General features: G+C 33.0%; 1 protein-coding gene and 1 pseudogene across 1 annotated transcript; one reads left to right on the top strand and one right to left on the bottom strand.

Moving 5' to 3' along the window:
- The first annotated feature begins 3,825 nt into the window (after positions 1 to 3,825).
- On the top strand, positions 3,826 to 9,487 carry LOC111640265. The gene is made up of 3 exons (XM_023386264.1): positions 3,826 to 3,871; positions 6,082 to 6,330; positions 8,716 to 9,487. Exons 1-3 carry the CDS (start codon positions 3,869 to 3,871, stop codon positions 8,845 to 8,847), a joined length of 384 nt encoding a protein of 127 aa, XP_023242032.1. The 5' UTR covers positions 3,826 to 3,868; the 3' UTR covers positions 8,848 to 9,487.
- Positions 9,488 to 11,726: 2,239 nt separating this feature from the next.
- Positions 11,727 to 17,071, bottom strand: LOC111640272 (annotated as a pseudogene).
- Between the last annotated feature and the right edge of the window lie 1,997 nt (positions 17,072 to 19,068).

Below are 19,068 nucleotides of genomic sequence, written 5' to 3'. Positions count from 1 at the left end.
TTAACTCTGTGCCTCCAGCTTCGGACCTTCGAACACTCGTGGGAATAATCAAGAGGTATGAATTGGAGCCTCTCTGGGGCTCCTCCTTGTACTCGGAAGTTAGAAAATTTCGATAGACATTCACGGTAGATATTGTAATCGCCCAATTGTTAAATAATACATTTTCGTTTTCCTTGGTAAATGGTGTCTATTGTTCGTTCATAGCCGACGCGTTATTGACGACCCCTCTCACCTGCACCACTCGACCTAAAAGAAAAAGTATCCCGAACCCTCGGGATCATAGAAGGTAAGTTAGTCGGACAAGTGGGCAGGTTTAACCAACCTGTTGCAGACAAAAAGAGGTACGACCTCGTCATACCTCCGGCGTTCCACAAAAATTAATAAGGCAAAAAACCAGGGGAAGGGCTGGTGTGCGGGTTTACAACTTAGTGTATATTTTCTTCAATGTCTCAGAAAATAAATTCAATTTAAAATATAATAAAAAGCTAAGAACAAAGGAAACGAATATTCTGTCATTTATATTTACAGTACAAGACAAAAATTAAAACGTAGATTTGAAAAGTATCGAAGGATCAAATTTGGCACTTTAACATTAGAAGTGTGGCTGAGCTCTGCTACACCGAGGTTAAAAATATTACACAATCGAATGACAATTCATTAACGATGATACCCATTTACTTTTAACCACGAATTAGATTTGTGACTGAAAAAGTGTTGAGTTTCCATATGTGAATGATAAATTGAATTCTGTTTACACTTCATAATTGACATTTGTTCTAAAGAATTGTTTTCATTTTCTTTTGTATAAACATTTAATTCAAATAATAATAATAATTTATATATTTGTTGTTGCAGGAACAGGAAGAAACAGATCCAGAAGTTGTCGGAGCATCCGAAATTCTCATGGATATGAGGAAAAAAAGATTGGAGATGACAAAGGAACAAAAAGAATCGCCTGATTCCGATACTCCGCCAAGTTTACAATAAGTTATTTTTACCGTTGTTTACGGATAATGCCACAATTTTTATAGGAATCATAACTATAGGAAACGCTTTTATAGGGGGATCTACTGTATTTCTATTGCTGTTTACATCGGCTTCTTTAATAGCGGCGTCGTGTTTACAGCTCGATAATTCGGCAGTTCGTTTGACTTTAATAATCGGATTTGTGAAGAAAAATTTCTTACTTGCATACTTCATAATCGTTTGTATGTATCCTTGCCCAATTTGCACAACCTGATTAAACTGATACAATTAATATTTTAAAGTGCTTTTAATCCCGAAAAATAAATCGACCTTATTTTATAACAAAACTCACCGACTTAAAGATCTATCTTTAAGTCGGTGAGTTTTGTTATAAAATGTTATGGCATTACTAAATACGTAACAAATGCAATGTGTATCAAACTGTTGTCCGTGGACTCTTCAGACTCCGAAAAGGTCTCGGGAAATACGTCAGATAAGTCACGTGGCTAGAGATCTAAACATTTTTCTAATACAATAGAGCATCGATTATCCGAATCAATTGGGGACTGGGGTTGTTCGGATAACCGATTATGTACGAAAAAATAGTTTAACTTATCCGATGTTGAAATTTTTTTCCGTTGCGTGTCGCTTCGCGTTGAATTTTAGTCGATGTTAAGCCTAACGAAGACTATTGCATCGTTAAAAATTATTTTTTTATTTTGTACGAACAAAATAAATATATTTAAAAATATAAAAACAATAAAAAATTATACTTCAGAAGTTAATTTAGTATCAAAAACGTAAAATATTTGAGTAGCCCAAGATATAGCCAAAGATTGCAGCGCCACAGCACTGGCGAAAATTTAAATTTGCCGACTGGAATTCTTTCGGATAATTAACGTTTCGGATGATTGACTTTCGGGTAATCGACGCTCTACTGTATTACATTTACACGTGATATATCTGATGTATTTTCGAACTTAAACAATCTTGAAACATCGAAAAATGCAAAACAATTCCGGATGTTATCTGTATGTATGGATGATAATGTGTGCGAAGAAGCACAATTTTGTTTACAAAATAGTAATTTTTTTTGACAGATCGTTATAGGCTTATACAGTATAACAGCCGGAAAAGTATTTATACATAACAAGTTGGAAAAGTAATAAGAGTCGGAGTCGGAACATTTTTGACGACTTATATTGCTAATATTATCGTTCGAAAATATTGCTAATTGTACAGTAGACTCCCCTATAACACTGTAGATAATTCTGTGTTATATGAATTCCATGTTGTACGAGTCACTTAGATTTTACAAATACATGGGCCGTTCACAGCCCGGCACACGTATTTGTAAAATCTAAGTGACTCGTACAACATGGAATTCATATAACACAGAATTATCTACAGTGTTATAGGGGTCTACTGTACTTACAATGACACATGAATCGTTCCATGCACTTGCCTTCTTAGATAGAAATATACGCAGTAAGTACTTGCAATTTTTACAACTATTGCTTCTATAATGAACATTTTAAATCATTTACTCAATTATAGAAAAAATCGCCCAACTACCATTTAATAAGCATCGATCAATAAAAAACGAAATCGAAATAAATACCGCAATGTTTCCATCAGTTGCATGCTTCAATATTCGTCATTTTTCTTTCTTCTTTCAGTAGATGATAGTTCGTATGGAGTGTTACGACTGTACACCTTTACACCGAGAGACTTGTGGATGATCGCTATGCGACCTTATAGAATGGTGTAATCGCGCGCGGGGAAACAATGCCTTTCGGGGGATTCTTACACAGGGATGTGTTCAATGCGCTGACAGGTGTTAACAACTGCAGAGAAGAAGGTGCCATTGAAATCTAGATGAAGCCAATGGATATACCGCGGGCAGCCCGAGCTAGAAACGATGTTGTGACAACGTGAGAAGGGGCGACGACCTATAGACAAGGATAAAGTAGGCGGCGAATGGGTCGTTATCAGTGGAGCCAAAGGTACTGCTGTCAGGCAGGAGCAGCAGATGCGTAGACCTTGCTGACGTGGTCCTTGATGGCTTTCTTGTCAATTTGGCAGTATTAGTTGTGTCCGCCAGGGATATTGTAGTGAGGTTTCCTTATTAAAGGATTGATGCTCTTAAATTTTAATGGTGAAGAAGTCGAGATTGTGGGAAGATAAGAAAAAGTCGCATGTGTTTCCACTAGGGTCGGACTTCAGGACGATTTTACTTGTTATTAGCATTTAACAAAACCTATACCTACTCTCAAAATTAACCTTTTTGATATTTTATAATAGGTAAAAAAATATTTTTTAAAAAACATTTTATAACAGATGGCACCACTAAATGTTGCCAGGAAAGTTCAGCAACTCGTTATTGGTTTTGTAAAGTGATTACAGTATTTCCGTATCGCTTGGCGATGAGGAAACATTTTGCTTTTAAGTTAATATATATTTAGAATAGATACAGATAGTATAGGTATATTTAATATTATGTTATATTGCATTTTTAGGCATTTTTATGCATGATATACAGCTAAAAAGGCAAAAGTAACTATTTTGGAATCAAGAGTAAATTAATCAGTTTATATTGTTTTTCACGGGAAAATTTCTTTTTCTTTCAGAACAAGTCGGTTTTTGAACGACTTTTAGAAACGAAATAAAGTTTAGTTATATTTGAAACAAGTTTCTTTTCATCTTCCTTCGTATTTTGTTTATATAAATATTTAAAATTTTGTTTCGACTCGATTTCTCGAAATATATTTATATTGTTGTATCTTCCATTAACACAATGAATATTATTTCATTTAACAATGAAATGTTAATAATTACATTTTAACAATAATTACAAAATTTGTCGCTTTTCTCAAACCAGAAATTGTCACAACTCGAGCGAATGGTAAGTGTCATTACTTAAATCATTTGAACTTGAAAACACCTTTCGTATTCTTGAATTACGTGTCTTTCAATGACCAAAATACAAAATTGTAAAACAGTTGTTGAACTTAGACAATTTCTATCGATCTGGATATTCTAACATAAAAATATAAATAATATATGTAATTATATCGACGTATTTGTTTATAAGGAGGTCGCTTCGAGTGACAAAAATGGCGGCATTAAATGCCAGTTGTGCGAAAATGAGTTTTCAAACGAACTGCATTTCCTCGAACATCTGAAGGAGAATCCGAAGTGCGAAAGGTTGACTTGTGACGTGTGTCGAAAACAATTTATTCGGATCTCCAATTTGAACAGACACAAGTCAATACATTCAAACGAAAAGAAATTTAAATGCGAGGAATGTGGTTATGTTACCGGAGATGGATCAAATTTTAAAAGACACGAAAACAGACACTCAAAGAAACAAGTTTATAAATGTAGCTATTGTAATTATTCGACTGCATGGAAAAGCAATTTAGACAGTCACATCTTGCAACAACATTCGAAAGAATTGAATTTCACCGAAAAAGTAAGGCGTTTATCCACAGGAGCGCAAATTTTAAAAGTTCGCGATTCTTTTGAAGATTTCATTCGAGGTTTATCGGAAATCGGAATTCGGCGGATTCGGAAAATCGGCGCGATGTCGTTAGTCCGGCGTTCGGTAATAGCGACTCCCCAGAGAGGGGGTAAGAAAGGTCTTTTATAGGTTTTTGTGGGAAATTTCCACAGTTAGGGGTTATAGGTGTTCCTGGGATCTACAACAAATGACGACATTTAGATGCTAACTGTAAATCTTCATGCAAGATGAGATGCCCGTTCTGCAAAGAACAATGGATGTTGCTAGCTATCACCGGAAAGTTTACACAATCCCGGCTAAGATCGTTTTTTCTTCTAGGGCGTTACATAAACGAAAGTTTAATTAATTAACATTTTTGTTAATAAAAGAACGGGATTTTCGTCACAAAAATTCCGGATCTCACACTTGCAACAGTGATATATTCAACAATTTAAAAAGAAATTTAAAAAAGTGTTTCTCTTATCGAAAACCTTTGTTGTATGCTTTATTTCGACAAATATCTGTTGTCTAATCCACCGTTGAACGTACTTGCTTGTATATGTTATGCGCCTTTGTGAATAACGAGAGAAACGGTGCCGCAGTCCGATAAATATTCATTCGTTTATTAAAAATATTAAAGTCCGGAAGAACTGGAAATACTGCTATTTGTATTTACATTGATTTTTCTCTTGAAACTTCGCAGCTGGAGAAAACTTTTCTATATCATCCGTGTCTGCGTTGGAAATAAGTACTTCATCTGTTTGTGCCTTGGCGTCATCGCTACCAATAATTACACTCGTGACAGACATTATAACATTACGTGACAAAATACTCAAAAGTAAGGACGTATTTCTGTATCGCGGTTTTCCGTGCGATTGTTCTCGTTTTCGTCATGTATATTTGGAGAATGAAATCTTCATTCAGGTTCATCTGCCAAGAAAGTTTTCCTAGAAACCAACGTTAGGTCGTAATTCTTCCGATTCGAAAAATACGAAGCTTTTCAAATTAATAGGGTTTTCCTGTTTAAATAAATCAAAATAATTACAATGAGTGCCAAAATACTTCATAACGAAGNGTCTAATATGTTTACCTTTGTTGACAATAACGCCGCATTCTTGACACCTGTGTGTCAACTTTCCCATCTAATTGTTAACATTTCCCATTTATAAATTTTTATAATTAGATTTTGGATATTGTTTTACATAAATATTTAAAGTCTATATTTCAATATGTAAATTAACTGTTAATTAATTTTGTTATTAAAAGTTTGTCGAGCCCCGCAAAAAAATTCAATCGGGCCTCACACCTATTGCATCCGACCCTGACAGTGTCTTTAAATAAAAACTTTTTTTATTGTATAGAAATTTTACAAATGTCAGTGCCACAAATTGTACCTCATTTTAAACTTCGCTGATGGTCCAAGTTGATTCATAAACAAAAGTATCGCGTAATGTTTAAGTAAATTATGTTTAAATAATGTTTAAGTAAAGCTATTCATCGACATGCTATTATTTTTACGGTAGTTTTGCAATTAGTTTTCAATTAAATGTAAAAAGCATCGTAGAATGGTATAAAAGAAATTGCATAATTAACAATATTTTTCAATTGTTTAGAAAATTGCAGGAGAAGGGACATCAAAGACTTTTAAAATCTCGGAACAGAGTGAGATGCACTCTTCTTCTGAAATCTCAGCAGCGAGTTCGATACAAGAGGAACATCTTAAAAGATACGAGAAAAATAAACGTTTGCAATTTTCTGAAAAATTATGGCAATGTCATCAATGTCGCTTTACTACAAACTCCGAGAAAGAATGGTTCCTACATAAACAGAAACACGTTGACGAATCTTCTTGCACATCAAAGGTATTTAATTGTTGTATTCTGTTTAAAAGTTTTAGTGCTTTCTAAATAAACATTTAATTTAAGTTAGGAAAATATAACTTTTTAAATTATAGTATAGGAAAGTAAATTTGTAATTTATAAAATCAGGTTTCTCACAATTTTATGAATAAAATACATTGCAATATACTTATTGTATATCTAATAAATAACTGGTGAAACCAGATTCAAAAAGTTGAGCTTGGCAGAAATATCTAAATAAAGGAAACTCTTAAAAGTTCTGGCATAAGAATAGTGGAAGCATCAGTTAAGAATCATCGGTTAAGGGATAAGAATAGTGGATGACTTGATAGTAAGACTGTTGATGTCACTATAGTTCGTATTACCTAGACTACAACTACAGCAAGGTTTGGAGAGAACAGTCACGTGATAATAAATCGGATAAATAAACATCGTCACAGAAAAAGGCTTCGAGTTTTACTTTGTGCCTTAATGTCGTCGCTCTACATTCATTTCTTTGAACGTTAGAACGCGTTTGAACAGTGTCAGCGAAGGAAGTTTGAGGCAAGAAGTAAAGCTGAAAGTTTATTTCTCTGACGATGCTAATTTTTCCGATTTATTGTTATGACGACCGCTTTCTCTAAAACTTTTTGTAGTTGTAGTGTCTGAATAATGCGAACTTTATTCACATGTTCAGTTTTACTGTCAATTCTGTCCCCACTATTCTTATGCAAGAGCTTTCAAAAGTTTCCTTTATTATGATGTTTCTGTCGAGCTCTGTGTATTCAAATTGATTTTAGCAGCTTTTTAAATGAGATTTCAAGTATTTTTCAGTTACAGATAACTTTATAAGGAAATAGTTTTTAGGATAACTTATGAGACATTCATAACTCGTGATATATTCATTTGACAGTCACGCGTAGTGTGCAGATTTTTCTGTCCCAGGAAATAAGGGTGAAAAATCTGATGCAGATCGAGCAAAAGCATTAAAAGTTAATAAAGAGTGTTAAATCAGGAGTATGCAGGTTTTTGTTCTGGTATATATTTTCTTCGGACTCCCAGAGAATAAGTATGAAAACTTAGGTATAGTTCGAGTAAAGGACTTAGGAATGTCTGATCCGGAATTTTTAGCGATGTTTTCCTAATTATTTTTTTTCCTAGCGCCTAAAGATTCGAAAAGAAAAAGAAGCAATATCGCGGGAAAATTTTATAATTATTCTTTTTAAATGTAAACATTCATTTAATTAAACATTAATTCTCATACTGCAAGACTTAAAGTTTACAGTTAACGTCCGATTTCTTCACTTTATTTTGATCCCGTGAACACCCTTAATATCCATACCGGCTCCAATAACCTATACCTCCCACATCAGGGCATTACGTGGCGTATTTTCCCAGCACGCAGCTATAAAAGCCGCTTTTCCCGCTTCTCACCTCCTCAGGGGAGTTTCTCACCAACTGTGGACGAGTAGAAGCCGGACCCTACTAAGGAACTATAGTCAGAATTTTTACTAATTGCCACCTACGACGTTAAGTGGCGATTTTCCTAATTAATTAACTCTGTGCCTCTAGCTTCGGACCTTCGAACACTCGTGGGAATAATCAAGAGGTATGAATTGAAGCCTCTCTGGGGCTCCTCCTTGTACTCGGAAGTTAGAAAATTTCGATAGACATTCACGATAGATATTGTAATCGCCCAATTGTTAAATAATACATTTTCGTTTTCCTTGGTAAATGGTGTCTATTGTTCGTTCATAGCCGACGCGTTATTGACGACCCCTCTCACCTGCACCACTCGACCTAAAAGAAAAAGTATCCCGACCCCTCGGGATCATAGAAGGTAAGTTAGTCGGACAAGTGGGCAGGTTTAACCAACCTGTTGCAGACAAAAAGAGGTACGACCTCGTCATACCTCCGGCGTTCCACAAAAATTAATAAGGCAAAAAACCAGGGGAAGGGCTGGTGTGCGGGTTTACAACTTAGTGTATATTTTCTTCAATGTCTCAGAAAATAAATTCAATTTAAAATATAATAAAAAGCTAAGAACAAAGAAAACAAATATTCTGTCATTTATATTTACAGTACAAGACAAAAATTAAAACGTAGATTTGAAAAGTATCGAAGGATCAAATTTGGCACTTTAACATTAGAAGTGTGGCTGAGCTCTGCTACACCGAGGTTAAAAATATTACACAATCGAATGACAATTCATTAACGATGATACCCATTTACTTTTAACCACGAATTAGATTTGTGACTGAAAAAGTGTTGAGTTTCCATTTGTGAATGATAAATTGAATTCTGTTTATATTTCATAATTGACATTTGTTCTAAAGAATTTTTTTCATTTTCTTTTGTATAAACATTTAATTCAAATAATAATAATAATTTATATATTTGTTGTTGCAGGAACAGGAAGAAACAGATCCAGAAGTTGTCGGAGCATCCGAAATTCTCATGGATATGAGGAAAAAAAGATTGGAGATGACAAAGGAACAAAAGGAATCGCCTGATTCCGATACTCCGCCAAGTTTACAATAACCTACGAATGTTCAATATGGATTCATATTCTATCCAGTTTTTAAAAATTTAAACGGGAGATTTTCAAAATCTATCTATTTCATACAAAGTGTTGTAAATAGCCCGTAAATTCGACATTTAAGACGAATTGAACTTATTGATTACTGTAATATTTTGACAAAACTTCGTAAAATTTTCGTTCACGAAGTTTTGTCGTCAACAAAATATAAATTTCATCTTTATTGAAAATTTATTTCACATTAAAATAATTGTTCTTGTTTAAGAATAATTTCATCACGTCATTAGTGTTTTAATTATAACAATTTGAATATAATCGTATTGATCTTGCCTGATGAAGCATTCCAAGATATCCATACGAAAGTATGAAGTAATTTACGTCAATTTTGTAATAGTGCATTCAATTAAAAATTTGGAATGGGAGTCGTAAATATCTCTAAAATACGCTATTTGTGGTAACGTAAAGAACAATAAAACTAAATTTCAACTAAAGTGGACAGAAACATTAGGAGTTACAGGGTATTCACTTACATATACATAAACAGCCTTTATATTAAAATATTACAATTTCTTTATATTCTGAGTAAATACTCTATTGTGATTTTCCTGCTGTCTTTCTTTAGTAATACACACTTTAATATTGTTTATTCACGAACTAAGTTTAAAATACGCCATTTGCCATAATATTTAAAAATGAACTAAATAATGTCACTGAGGTCACTATGACATAAGTGCGATGACTGGTCAGAAATCAATAAAAAGTTTATTTTAGAGCTAATATTTGTATAAAATAACTAGTCTATACTTTCCGATAGAATATGGAACGAATAAAACCAAAATTTCATCCGGATTGGACAAAAACTGCAGCAGTTACAAAAAATTCACACACACTTACGACGGCTTTTATATTATTAATTCTCCGGGCTTTAGGTTTTTATATTATGTATAAGAAGGAGCGCTTGGACAATTTATACGAAAAAATAAATATTCCGTAAAAGAAACGAAATTCAGAATCTTTAATACATAAACTTATTTGATATTGTAATACATATGTACAATAATAGACTTTTCAAAATTAAAAAATAACAATTTAACTTACAATGCTTGATTTAAAAAATACTAAATTTCGTTCAGTTAAATCATTATATCCATTTACCCATATCCATTTTGTAATCATTAATTGAATATGACAAATTATAAATTCTATGCCAGGAAATTAAAAAGAAAAGTTATGGAAATGAAGATTTACCATAATTACAGTTATGAAATTATGAGATTTTTTTCATGAAACTTTTATGACATTTCTTGTATGAATGGCATTTAATTTAAATTATGGTTTTACAATGTAAATGAATTCTCGGATGTTCATTCGCACCAGTGTTGCCGTTCCTAGTACATTTGTACTTTTCTGGTACATTTTGCCCTTTTCAGTAAATTGAAAGTACATTTAGATTTTTAGTACATTTTCAGTACATTATAATATTTCAAGTACAATTTACGGTACAAATTAATATTTCACGCCTTAACGAAAAAATAAGAAAAAATTAGTTCAATAAAGTCTCACTAGTATCACTGCTTGCTAATTTAAATTATCCAATCACAACATAGAAATGGTGTTTGTCTGTCGACGTCAGCAACATAGATAGTTGCACCTGTAAACGGTCTTGACTCAGTGGTCTTCTTTCACACGTTCAGTTGTCTGCACGTTCTCATCAGGACCTTGACAAAATTTTTAATGCCACGTGGTCCAAACAATTCAACTACGTCAAACAAAAATAACGGACAGGTAAGGAAATCAATTTTAAACTTTCGTCATCAATAATATCAAAATATCCGTTAAGTCAGAAACAAATTATTACAGAAAATAGTTTTGAAATTGTACGAGTATAAATAATATAAATACTTTTATATTATTTTCTACCACTATAATTTAATTCTTAAATTATGAACTTCAATTTTAGTAATCGTAGTAAAAGAAATAAGGGTTAATGTTACGTATGGTTCCAAAATGGCCGCGCTTCCGACTGTTCCAAGGTCTATATAAGAAGGTCAGGACACGCGTGATCTACTTCTTGAGCTGCCATTTTGGGGTTTTTTGAGTTGCATGTTTTAAGCAAACTTGTACGAGCAGTCAGTTTTATATGACATTAATTAAACTAAAATTGCATAAATCCTGTAATTTCCAGTCAAAAATATAATAATAATTTCGGATGATTATGCAACCCCAATTTTATGTAACGTTTTCATCAAATAGTTTAAAAGAAACAAGCATCCTTATCTTTTGCTGTCATGATTGAAATTAATTAAATAGGTACTAAAACTGATGCAATTACGTATATACCACTTCGTAAAGTGATGCAATAACATCAAAAAAATTTAAAGTATAATAAAGAATAAAATAATATAACAAATTTATAATTATTTTTTTAAAGCACGATTGGTTATAAAATTAAGATGAAATTCAATAGTATTATTAATAAATGTTGTTAATGTAATGCTCATTTTATAATAAGTAATAGATCTGTAGATATATTTTTAATTTTAAATAGCTTTCAAAAAATTCCAAAAATAAGATTTAAAATGAAATTATTTGACAATAAACTATATATATAGGCTATATATATATATAAATATAGGCATGTAAACAAAGTATTCATAGAAATAGTACATTTTTTGAAGGCGCTTCAGTACGTTTTGAAATTTCATCGCGGCAACACTGATTAGCACGTAATGATAACTTCGCATCATACTAGTAAAATTCTTTTAAGCAATGATTATGTAAATATAAAAAGCTGGAACCTCGTGGAGGTGGAATTATATTTTTATTTTGCGAGTGGCAATATAATAATGTCATGTACGGTCTGTCGTAGATTCGATGTTCGTCACAATAACTGTTTCTTCAAAATTTAGTAAACCATTCGCCATCGAGAATAAGGCATATGATCCTGTGTGAAATTAATTCTTGCATCTCTCGTTATATACTCCGCATATTTCAATGCAAACATTCCACAATCACTTCCATTCATTTGATGAGGTATATTTTTTACTGTTTCTAGTGCCCACCCACTCATATCGAATTCTTCTTTCTTTTTATCCATTCTCTCATCTTGTAAATATGTTCTTAGCGCATTTAAACACTCGTCATTTCGCCCACCCATACAATCATAATACTGAATTTTTTATGTCGGTAGACAATAACAGCTAAACACCGGTGCATTCCCATGTGAACGAGAATAAGCGGCCTGTCATATTAAAAATGTCAATGTTTCTCGTTCATCTTTTCAATGCACTGTGACCACTGTTTAACAATTCGGTACAGAAGAGTGTATTAAATGCTGATACAGTTGGAAAAGTATCCAATTTGCTTCTTTCCATAAGCAACTTTATGTAGAAATTAATAATTACATCATTAAACCAATTAAGTCGCGCAAGTGTTTCCGTATCTCTGCGTGCAACGGACAGACGAAATCCTTCGGCTAAAACTTCATCCGGAAGATTTGACCTTAAAGCATCATCAACTTCCACATCCATTTCAGATGTTAATTCTGGAAAACCATCTAACTGATCTTCGTCTTCAAGAGGTTTTTCTTCTGAAACTGTTGGCGTTTTTCTTTTAAAAATGTCTTTCATCTTTTCCTTTGCAATTGCATTCTTTTCTTCCCTCTTCTCTCGAATCGATCGCGTTAATTCTTCTTGATATCTCATCTTTTTCTTCTCTTTTTCATCTCACCTTTCTATTGACTGTCGAAGTTCTTTCGGCGAATTTCCGTGAAAAAGTGGTTCTCTTTTTGCTTCGCTGACAATTGGACTTTCGAGACTGGTGATTTCCTAACCTCTACCATTCTCATAATCACACTATCATCGTCGTCATTTTTAACGGGCGAAGGTTTCACCCTATTTGCTTTCATTAAAGAATATTTGTTCAATGTACTAGCGTTATTTTCAAATTTCAATATTGGAAGATACTCTTTTGGTGTGGATGCTTTCTTTACACTTGAATGTTAAACATTATGAATTGAATGTGATAATTCTATTAAATCACAAGTTGATTTTTTGCTTAATTTCTCTCTTCTCGCAGGTGATGAAAATTTGAATGACATCTGTTTATTTGCTTGCTGTTATGATTTGCCATAACTTAAGCCACTTTGAACTTGTGCATCTTGAATCATACTGAATACTTTTTTGAGCAGTTAAAATATTTCTTCTTTCATTTAAACCCGAATATCTGATTGTCTTATATTTAGTAGAAGCATCATTTATTTCATGTCCATTACTTTTATTATTTTCATTACTTATTTTTTAAAAGAAAACACACTTGTGGTTCTTCATTTGAATCATTCACTGTACGTGTCCTCGAATAATCAGAAACTTTTAAGAAATTTAGGAAATGTGTCATCAACTATTCAGAATCTGCGCTACATTCCTACTAGAACAAAACGAATACTAACAGAAGAATAGAACATTTCCAAAGATTCACTATATTTTACAAGGAGAGAGTAAATGCTCTTTCTCTACATCTTTAAAAAAATCTCATTATAAGAATCTGAAAGAAAAACTCTAAACAATTAAGTGTTTAAGACGGGAATGAAACAGAGGAAATGTTTCGTTTACATTTTTTATGAATTGTGCAAAACATTTTTCCATCGATTAATTGAAGTTTTTACAGAAACGTTTCTTTTTGTAAACCGTGTCACGTTTAACAGGTTAAGTATGTATCAATCAACCCACTCGAAAACAATAATTTTCCTGGCGACAAAGTAGTATGTTTGGAAGACACGTATATAGCTCGAGTGGTTTTTATATGGTGGAAATGAATTCATTGTATGAAAAGAAATAAACAATTCTGCTGGATTTGAAAGTAATATGCGAGTTTCGGTCGGATGGCCCTTGATAGTGTTCTAGTGTAGAACACTATCAAGGGCCATCCTACACTAACTCGTCAGTTTGTACACGGTAAGAGATTAATGAGTTAATTCGAAGTGTAAAGTATTAAGGGCTATTCTGGTCAGATTACAAATTTGAGAAAGTAAAGTGTTCTTATTTATTAATTGAATATATTTGCGCAAACTAAGAAAGAAGGGCTATTCTGGTCAGATTACAAATTTGAGAAAGTAAAGTGTTCTTATTTATTAATTGAATATATTTGCGCAAACTAAGAAAGTAAATTTGATAAATCGTTTTTATACAGTACTTGCTACGGGAGTTTTTTTTCTAATTCTGACAGCAAAAATGAATTAACTCATTTCAAGTTATGANTATATATATATATAAATTATAGCCAATCTTACCCATTTTCACAGAATACAAGAATATATATATATTCTTGCTATATATATTATATATATTATGCTATATATATAAAAATGGACGTGTTTGTCCCTATATTTTATTCTGCAGCCAAAACTGCACATCGCACATGAATGTTGTTTGTGTGTGGTAGTAGCCCCAAGTCTCCCACCGTGCACAATGGTGTTTTCGTCTCGATAGCTATAAGAGTGTGGGAGATACGGGGTGTATCAATAATGGAAGTGTCAACAAAGGAAGTGTTAAGAGAAAGCGGCGTGAAAGATTTACAGGCGCAAATGCGGTTTTTTTTTTGCGTTTTCGCAAGAAATCGAACATATTTTTAGACTCATGTAAAAATTCTCTAATTAGACTGGAAACGGAGGACCTAATTCTTGCATTCTGTGAAAACGGTTAAAATTGGCTGTAATATAATCTTAATCTTAATCTTAATGTTTTCGAATAGTCGAAGAGTGTTATGTGTGAGTAGTGGGGATGGCTTTTGGAGACGTGTGACGCACACGCTTCAGTTGATTTTTCATTAGTAAAAGTGTAGAAAGTGAAAAGTAAATAGTGATGTGTGAAAAGTAAAAATATAAAAAACAATGCCAAAGTGTAAGAAAGAATTTTTGCGGTCTCGAATCATATCGAAACAGAAATAATCAAACAAAAGGGCAACTTGAAAACTCAAAACACATCGAATCAGAGAAAGATTATGTAGAGGAAGAGAAACAGTCTTTTATATAAAGAAAAACACTATATTACATACATATAAATTACATTACATATAGATGTACGAACAAATAAAAACCCAGCGAAGCGGGTACTCGCAGCTAGTTTATTATTATAAATACAAAATCTTTTATATTTAACAGAAGAAAAGTTTGACGAATGGAAAAAACGTCTTCCCCCATATTTAGACTTTCGGGAAATTAAAATATTCAGAAAAAATTTCGGTTTTTTTTCAATAAATATGGATGTTTTTATGTGAAACTATTCTGTTCAGGCTGTTTGAAGTTTAATAATTTTGTCAAAAATACTCCAATACTTTTTGTCGAAAATTCCTAAAATTTCACAGGGAAGTTTCTGTATTGGGGGTTGATTGTATTTACTTTTGTTAGTTAGAGGTCGAGGAGTGGTGAGATAAAAGAGAATCTGTGTTTCGTCCCATGAATACGGTCAGACTTAATGAGGATTTTACTCGTCATCGGTATTTACAATTTGTTATAAAATTCCTGTCTACTTTTAAAATTTAACTACGCAATTTAAATGCTGTCCAGAAAGTTTCGACGGTGCCGATGGATTTTATAAAAAAAAGTTGTATGCTAATAACGAGAAAAATAGTCATTGTATCCGGCTCTTCTCGAGATATGACGGAATTCCCGTTCATCTTTCCACCCCTAGTCCTATAACCAACAAAATTTAATAGAATTAATTTCCCTAATACACAAATTACCCTGCAAAATTTGAGAAATTTTCGACGAAAAGCACACGAGATATTAAGTTTCAAACAGGGTGAACAAAACTGTGCTCCACCCCCCACACACACACAATAACATCTATTCATACACAAATTACCCCCGAAATTTCTTTGCATTTCTCGACGTTGCAAGGAGTCGCGAGTCCAAAAATGTATAAATCTAGAATCATTTTTTTGACCTATCGTCATACGTTTCCTGTCTTATATATATAACAGAGCCGAGAAAGTAATTAATTGTTTAATACGTGTGTTATTCAATTATTAACAATTCCAAATAAGACAATAAACACTCTGTCAAGAAACTAGTTTTATTGTTCAAAAATTAAAATTTAGAAACCAATCCTATGAAATTCGCATAAAAGTATTCCATTTTGAAAATCTCTTTTTACAATTTGGAAAAAAAAACAAAAAATGGGTAAAATAACATCAATATTGAATATTCGCATGTTATTGTGAACTTGGATGTGTATGGAGATCAGGACTTTTTTTTTTATCTTTTATCGTCTCCAATCTTTTCTTTCTCATGTCGATGAGAATTTCGGATGCTCTGACCACTTCTGGATCTGATTCTTCCTGTTCCTGCAACAACGAATATTTAAATTATTATTATTATTTGAATTCAATTTTTATACAAAAGAAAATGAAAAAAAGTTCTTTGGAACAAATGTCAATTTTCAAACGTAAATAGAATTCATTTTATCATTCACAAATGGAAACTCAACACTTCTTCAGTCACAAATCTAATTTGTGGTTAAAAGTAAATGGGAATCATCCAATTGTGTAATATTTATTAATATAACATCGGTATAATTGAGTTCAGCCACACGTCTAATGTTATAGTGGCAAATTTGTTCATTAATATCTCCGAGACCAACGAACCGATTTAGATAAGATTTAAAATATTTGGTGTTCGTGGTGAGAACTGCGATTATTTTAAATTTTGAATAAGTTCGTTGGATTGTTCTGGATCTATACAATCGCAAATTTAGCACTTTTTCCACTAGATTTACGACGAGAGAGATTTTGGTCACACCAAGCTACCGGAAAATCTAGAAAGAGTCTGTGTATGCTTAATAGTTCTTTCGAGAAATTCGATTTTATAAACTACAGATTTACTTTCCTGTACTATAATTTACTCGCTCACCAGCCCTGGCGCGCGAGTAAATTATAGTATAGAAGGGCTTCTGTGCTGGTATTTTTTCCTAACTTATACTGAATGATTATTTACAAAGTACTAAAACTTTTAAAGAGAATACAACAATTATATACCTTTGATGTGCAAGGAGCTTCATCGACGTGTGTTTGTTTATGTAGGAACCATTCTTTCTCGGTGTTTGTACTAAAGAGACATTGATGACATTGCCATAATTTTTCAGAAAATTGCAAAGTTTTATCTTTCTTGTATGTTTTAAGATGTTCCTCTTGCATCGAACTCGCTGCTGAGATTTCGGCAGAAGAGTGCATCTCACTCTGTTCCGAGATTTTAAAAGATTTCGATTTACCTTCTCCTGTAATTTGCTAAACAATTGAAAAATATTGTTAATTATGCAATTCCTTTTATACCATTTTATGATGCTTTTTACATTTAATTCAGAATTAATACCAGAACTACCGTAACAATAATAGAATGTCGATGAACTACTTAAACATTACGGAATACTTTTGTTTGTGAATTAACTTAGACCATCAGCGATGTTTAGAATGAGCAGCAATTTGTGGCACCGACATTTGTAAAATTTGAATACAATAAAAAACTTTCTATCTAAAGACAACGATTTCTATGTTTGTTTGTTTTGTTAAGTTTGGCAATGAAACACTTGAATAGGTGGATTCCTTCAGGGAAGTCTTTTAAGTGTAAGTGGCTACTATTCAGGCGTTACAAACGTAGAGAAAACCCGGAAATCTCCATGTGGCCAGGCTGTCCGGGCGAAGCTCGAAACTACGACCAAAATCCCAGGAATCGCATTGCCACTGGTGTTCCCCGATGTCTTATGCACCCTTGTCACATGTAGGCCTATAGTAGTACCTTTAAACCTCATTAGCGGGACTGAAAATTTAGGGCTTCTTTTGTGTATTTATCTAAATTTAGGTAGTAACTGACGCACTGATAATAATCCAAAAAACATTAATTACTGCAAATAGTTTTAATTGTTTCATTATTAAAAAAGTTACTTTTTTGCTGAAATTGAGAGTTAATTTATCTTTTTTATATTTGGTATATCGGTTTTGTTTCTTATGCTGTCTTGTGTTTACTATATACCTGTATATATACAAATAACGTTAATGATAAACGGTGTTAGATTAAAAAAGCTCGTGTTAATTTTGTAACTTTGATTAATTTTTGTTCCATTGAAGTTGTGGATCCTGTCGAGCATTTTCATATGGGTTGCATATAATGTATATTTATACGGTTTTTTTACACCCAGTTAATTGGAACGATTCCACTAAGCAAAAAGATAGACAGGTGTACTTTCTCAGCAGTAAAGACAACTAAAAGGCGACAGACTGAACAGAGAGACAGCCGGCAAGATTTCCAATTTCGATACTCGATGCAGATATATCGATAATTATGTGGTGTCGGGACATCACTACATAAATGTCTGTGTAACGAAAGAAAAGAAATTGAAAATGTGAGATAAGCAGAGGGTCAGGGGTTAATCCCTTCTGACCACTTACGCTGCAACAGGTTGGTAAAACCCGGTCGGATGATTTAGGAGGGCAAAGCGAGTGGGGAGTGCGTCGGAAAGTTGGCAGGCACAACGATAGACGACAGGCTAAACAAAACCTTTATTTGAATAATTAAGCTAGGTTACATAAGGCGATAACAATATATAGGTTAAATAGAAGCCAACTATCAAAAGGACCTCTCCTAACAGCTGTAACGGCTATTCTGAAAGAAAGAGAGAGAGAGAGAGTTCACAAAACTCTAAATTACAAATACCTCTATGAGGATATGACTAATACGCGTTCGTTGAATGGCCCGTCGAAATCATACGCGAGGGAAGTTGAAAGTTGCTGTCCGTCGTATGGCGATGTCCTTTCAGTCGCAATTTCCCGTGTATGGAGACAAGATACACCCATTAATAAGTATAAATTCCTTTGGTCGCCCCGAGCTTCCGGGGGCTCTAGCTTTTATACGTTCTTCGTGGGAAAGGATTTTCAATGTTATTATAACAGAAAATACTTCACAAAGACCGTTATGAAGTAAACAAATTTACAGTTTAAAAGATTCCCTATTCGTAGACCAAGTATATGTTACTATAGAAATTATAACATACTTGTGATTTATTGTTTATTTTAAACTAGCATATTATTTAAATACATTTTTATTTACCTGAGACGAAAATTGTTTTTCTACTGTCGAATGAATTTTTCGCTTGTGTTTATCTAATGTATATTTTCGTGTAAATCTTCGAAAACAATAATCACACTGAAAAGGTTTTTCTTCCGTATGACTTCTC

Source organism: Centruroides sculpturatus, unplaced genomic scaffold, assembly GCF_000671375.1.
Source record: "Centruroides sculpturatus isolate CEXI.00-Female unplaced genomic scaffold, Cexi_2.0 scaffold1306, whole genome shotgun sequence".
NCBI lineage: Eukaryota > Metazoa > Arthropoda > Arachnida > Scorpiones > Buthidae > Centruroides > Centruroides sculpturatus.
This window is presented reverse-complemented; position numbering and strand designations above follow the sequence as displayed.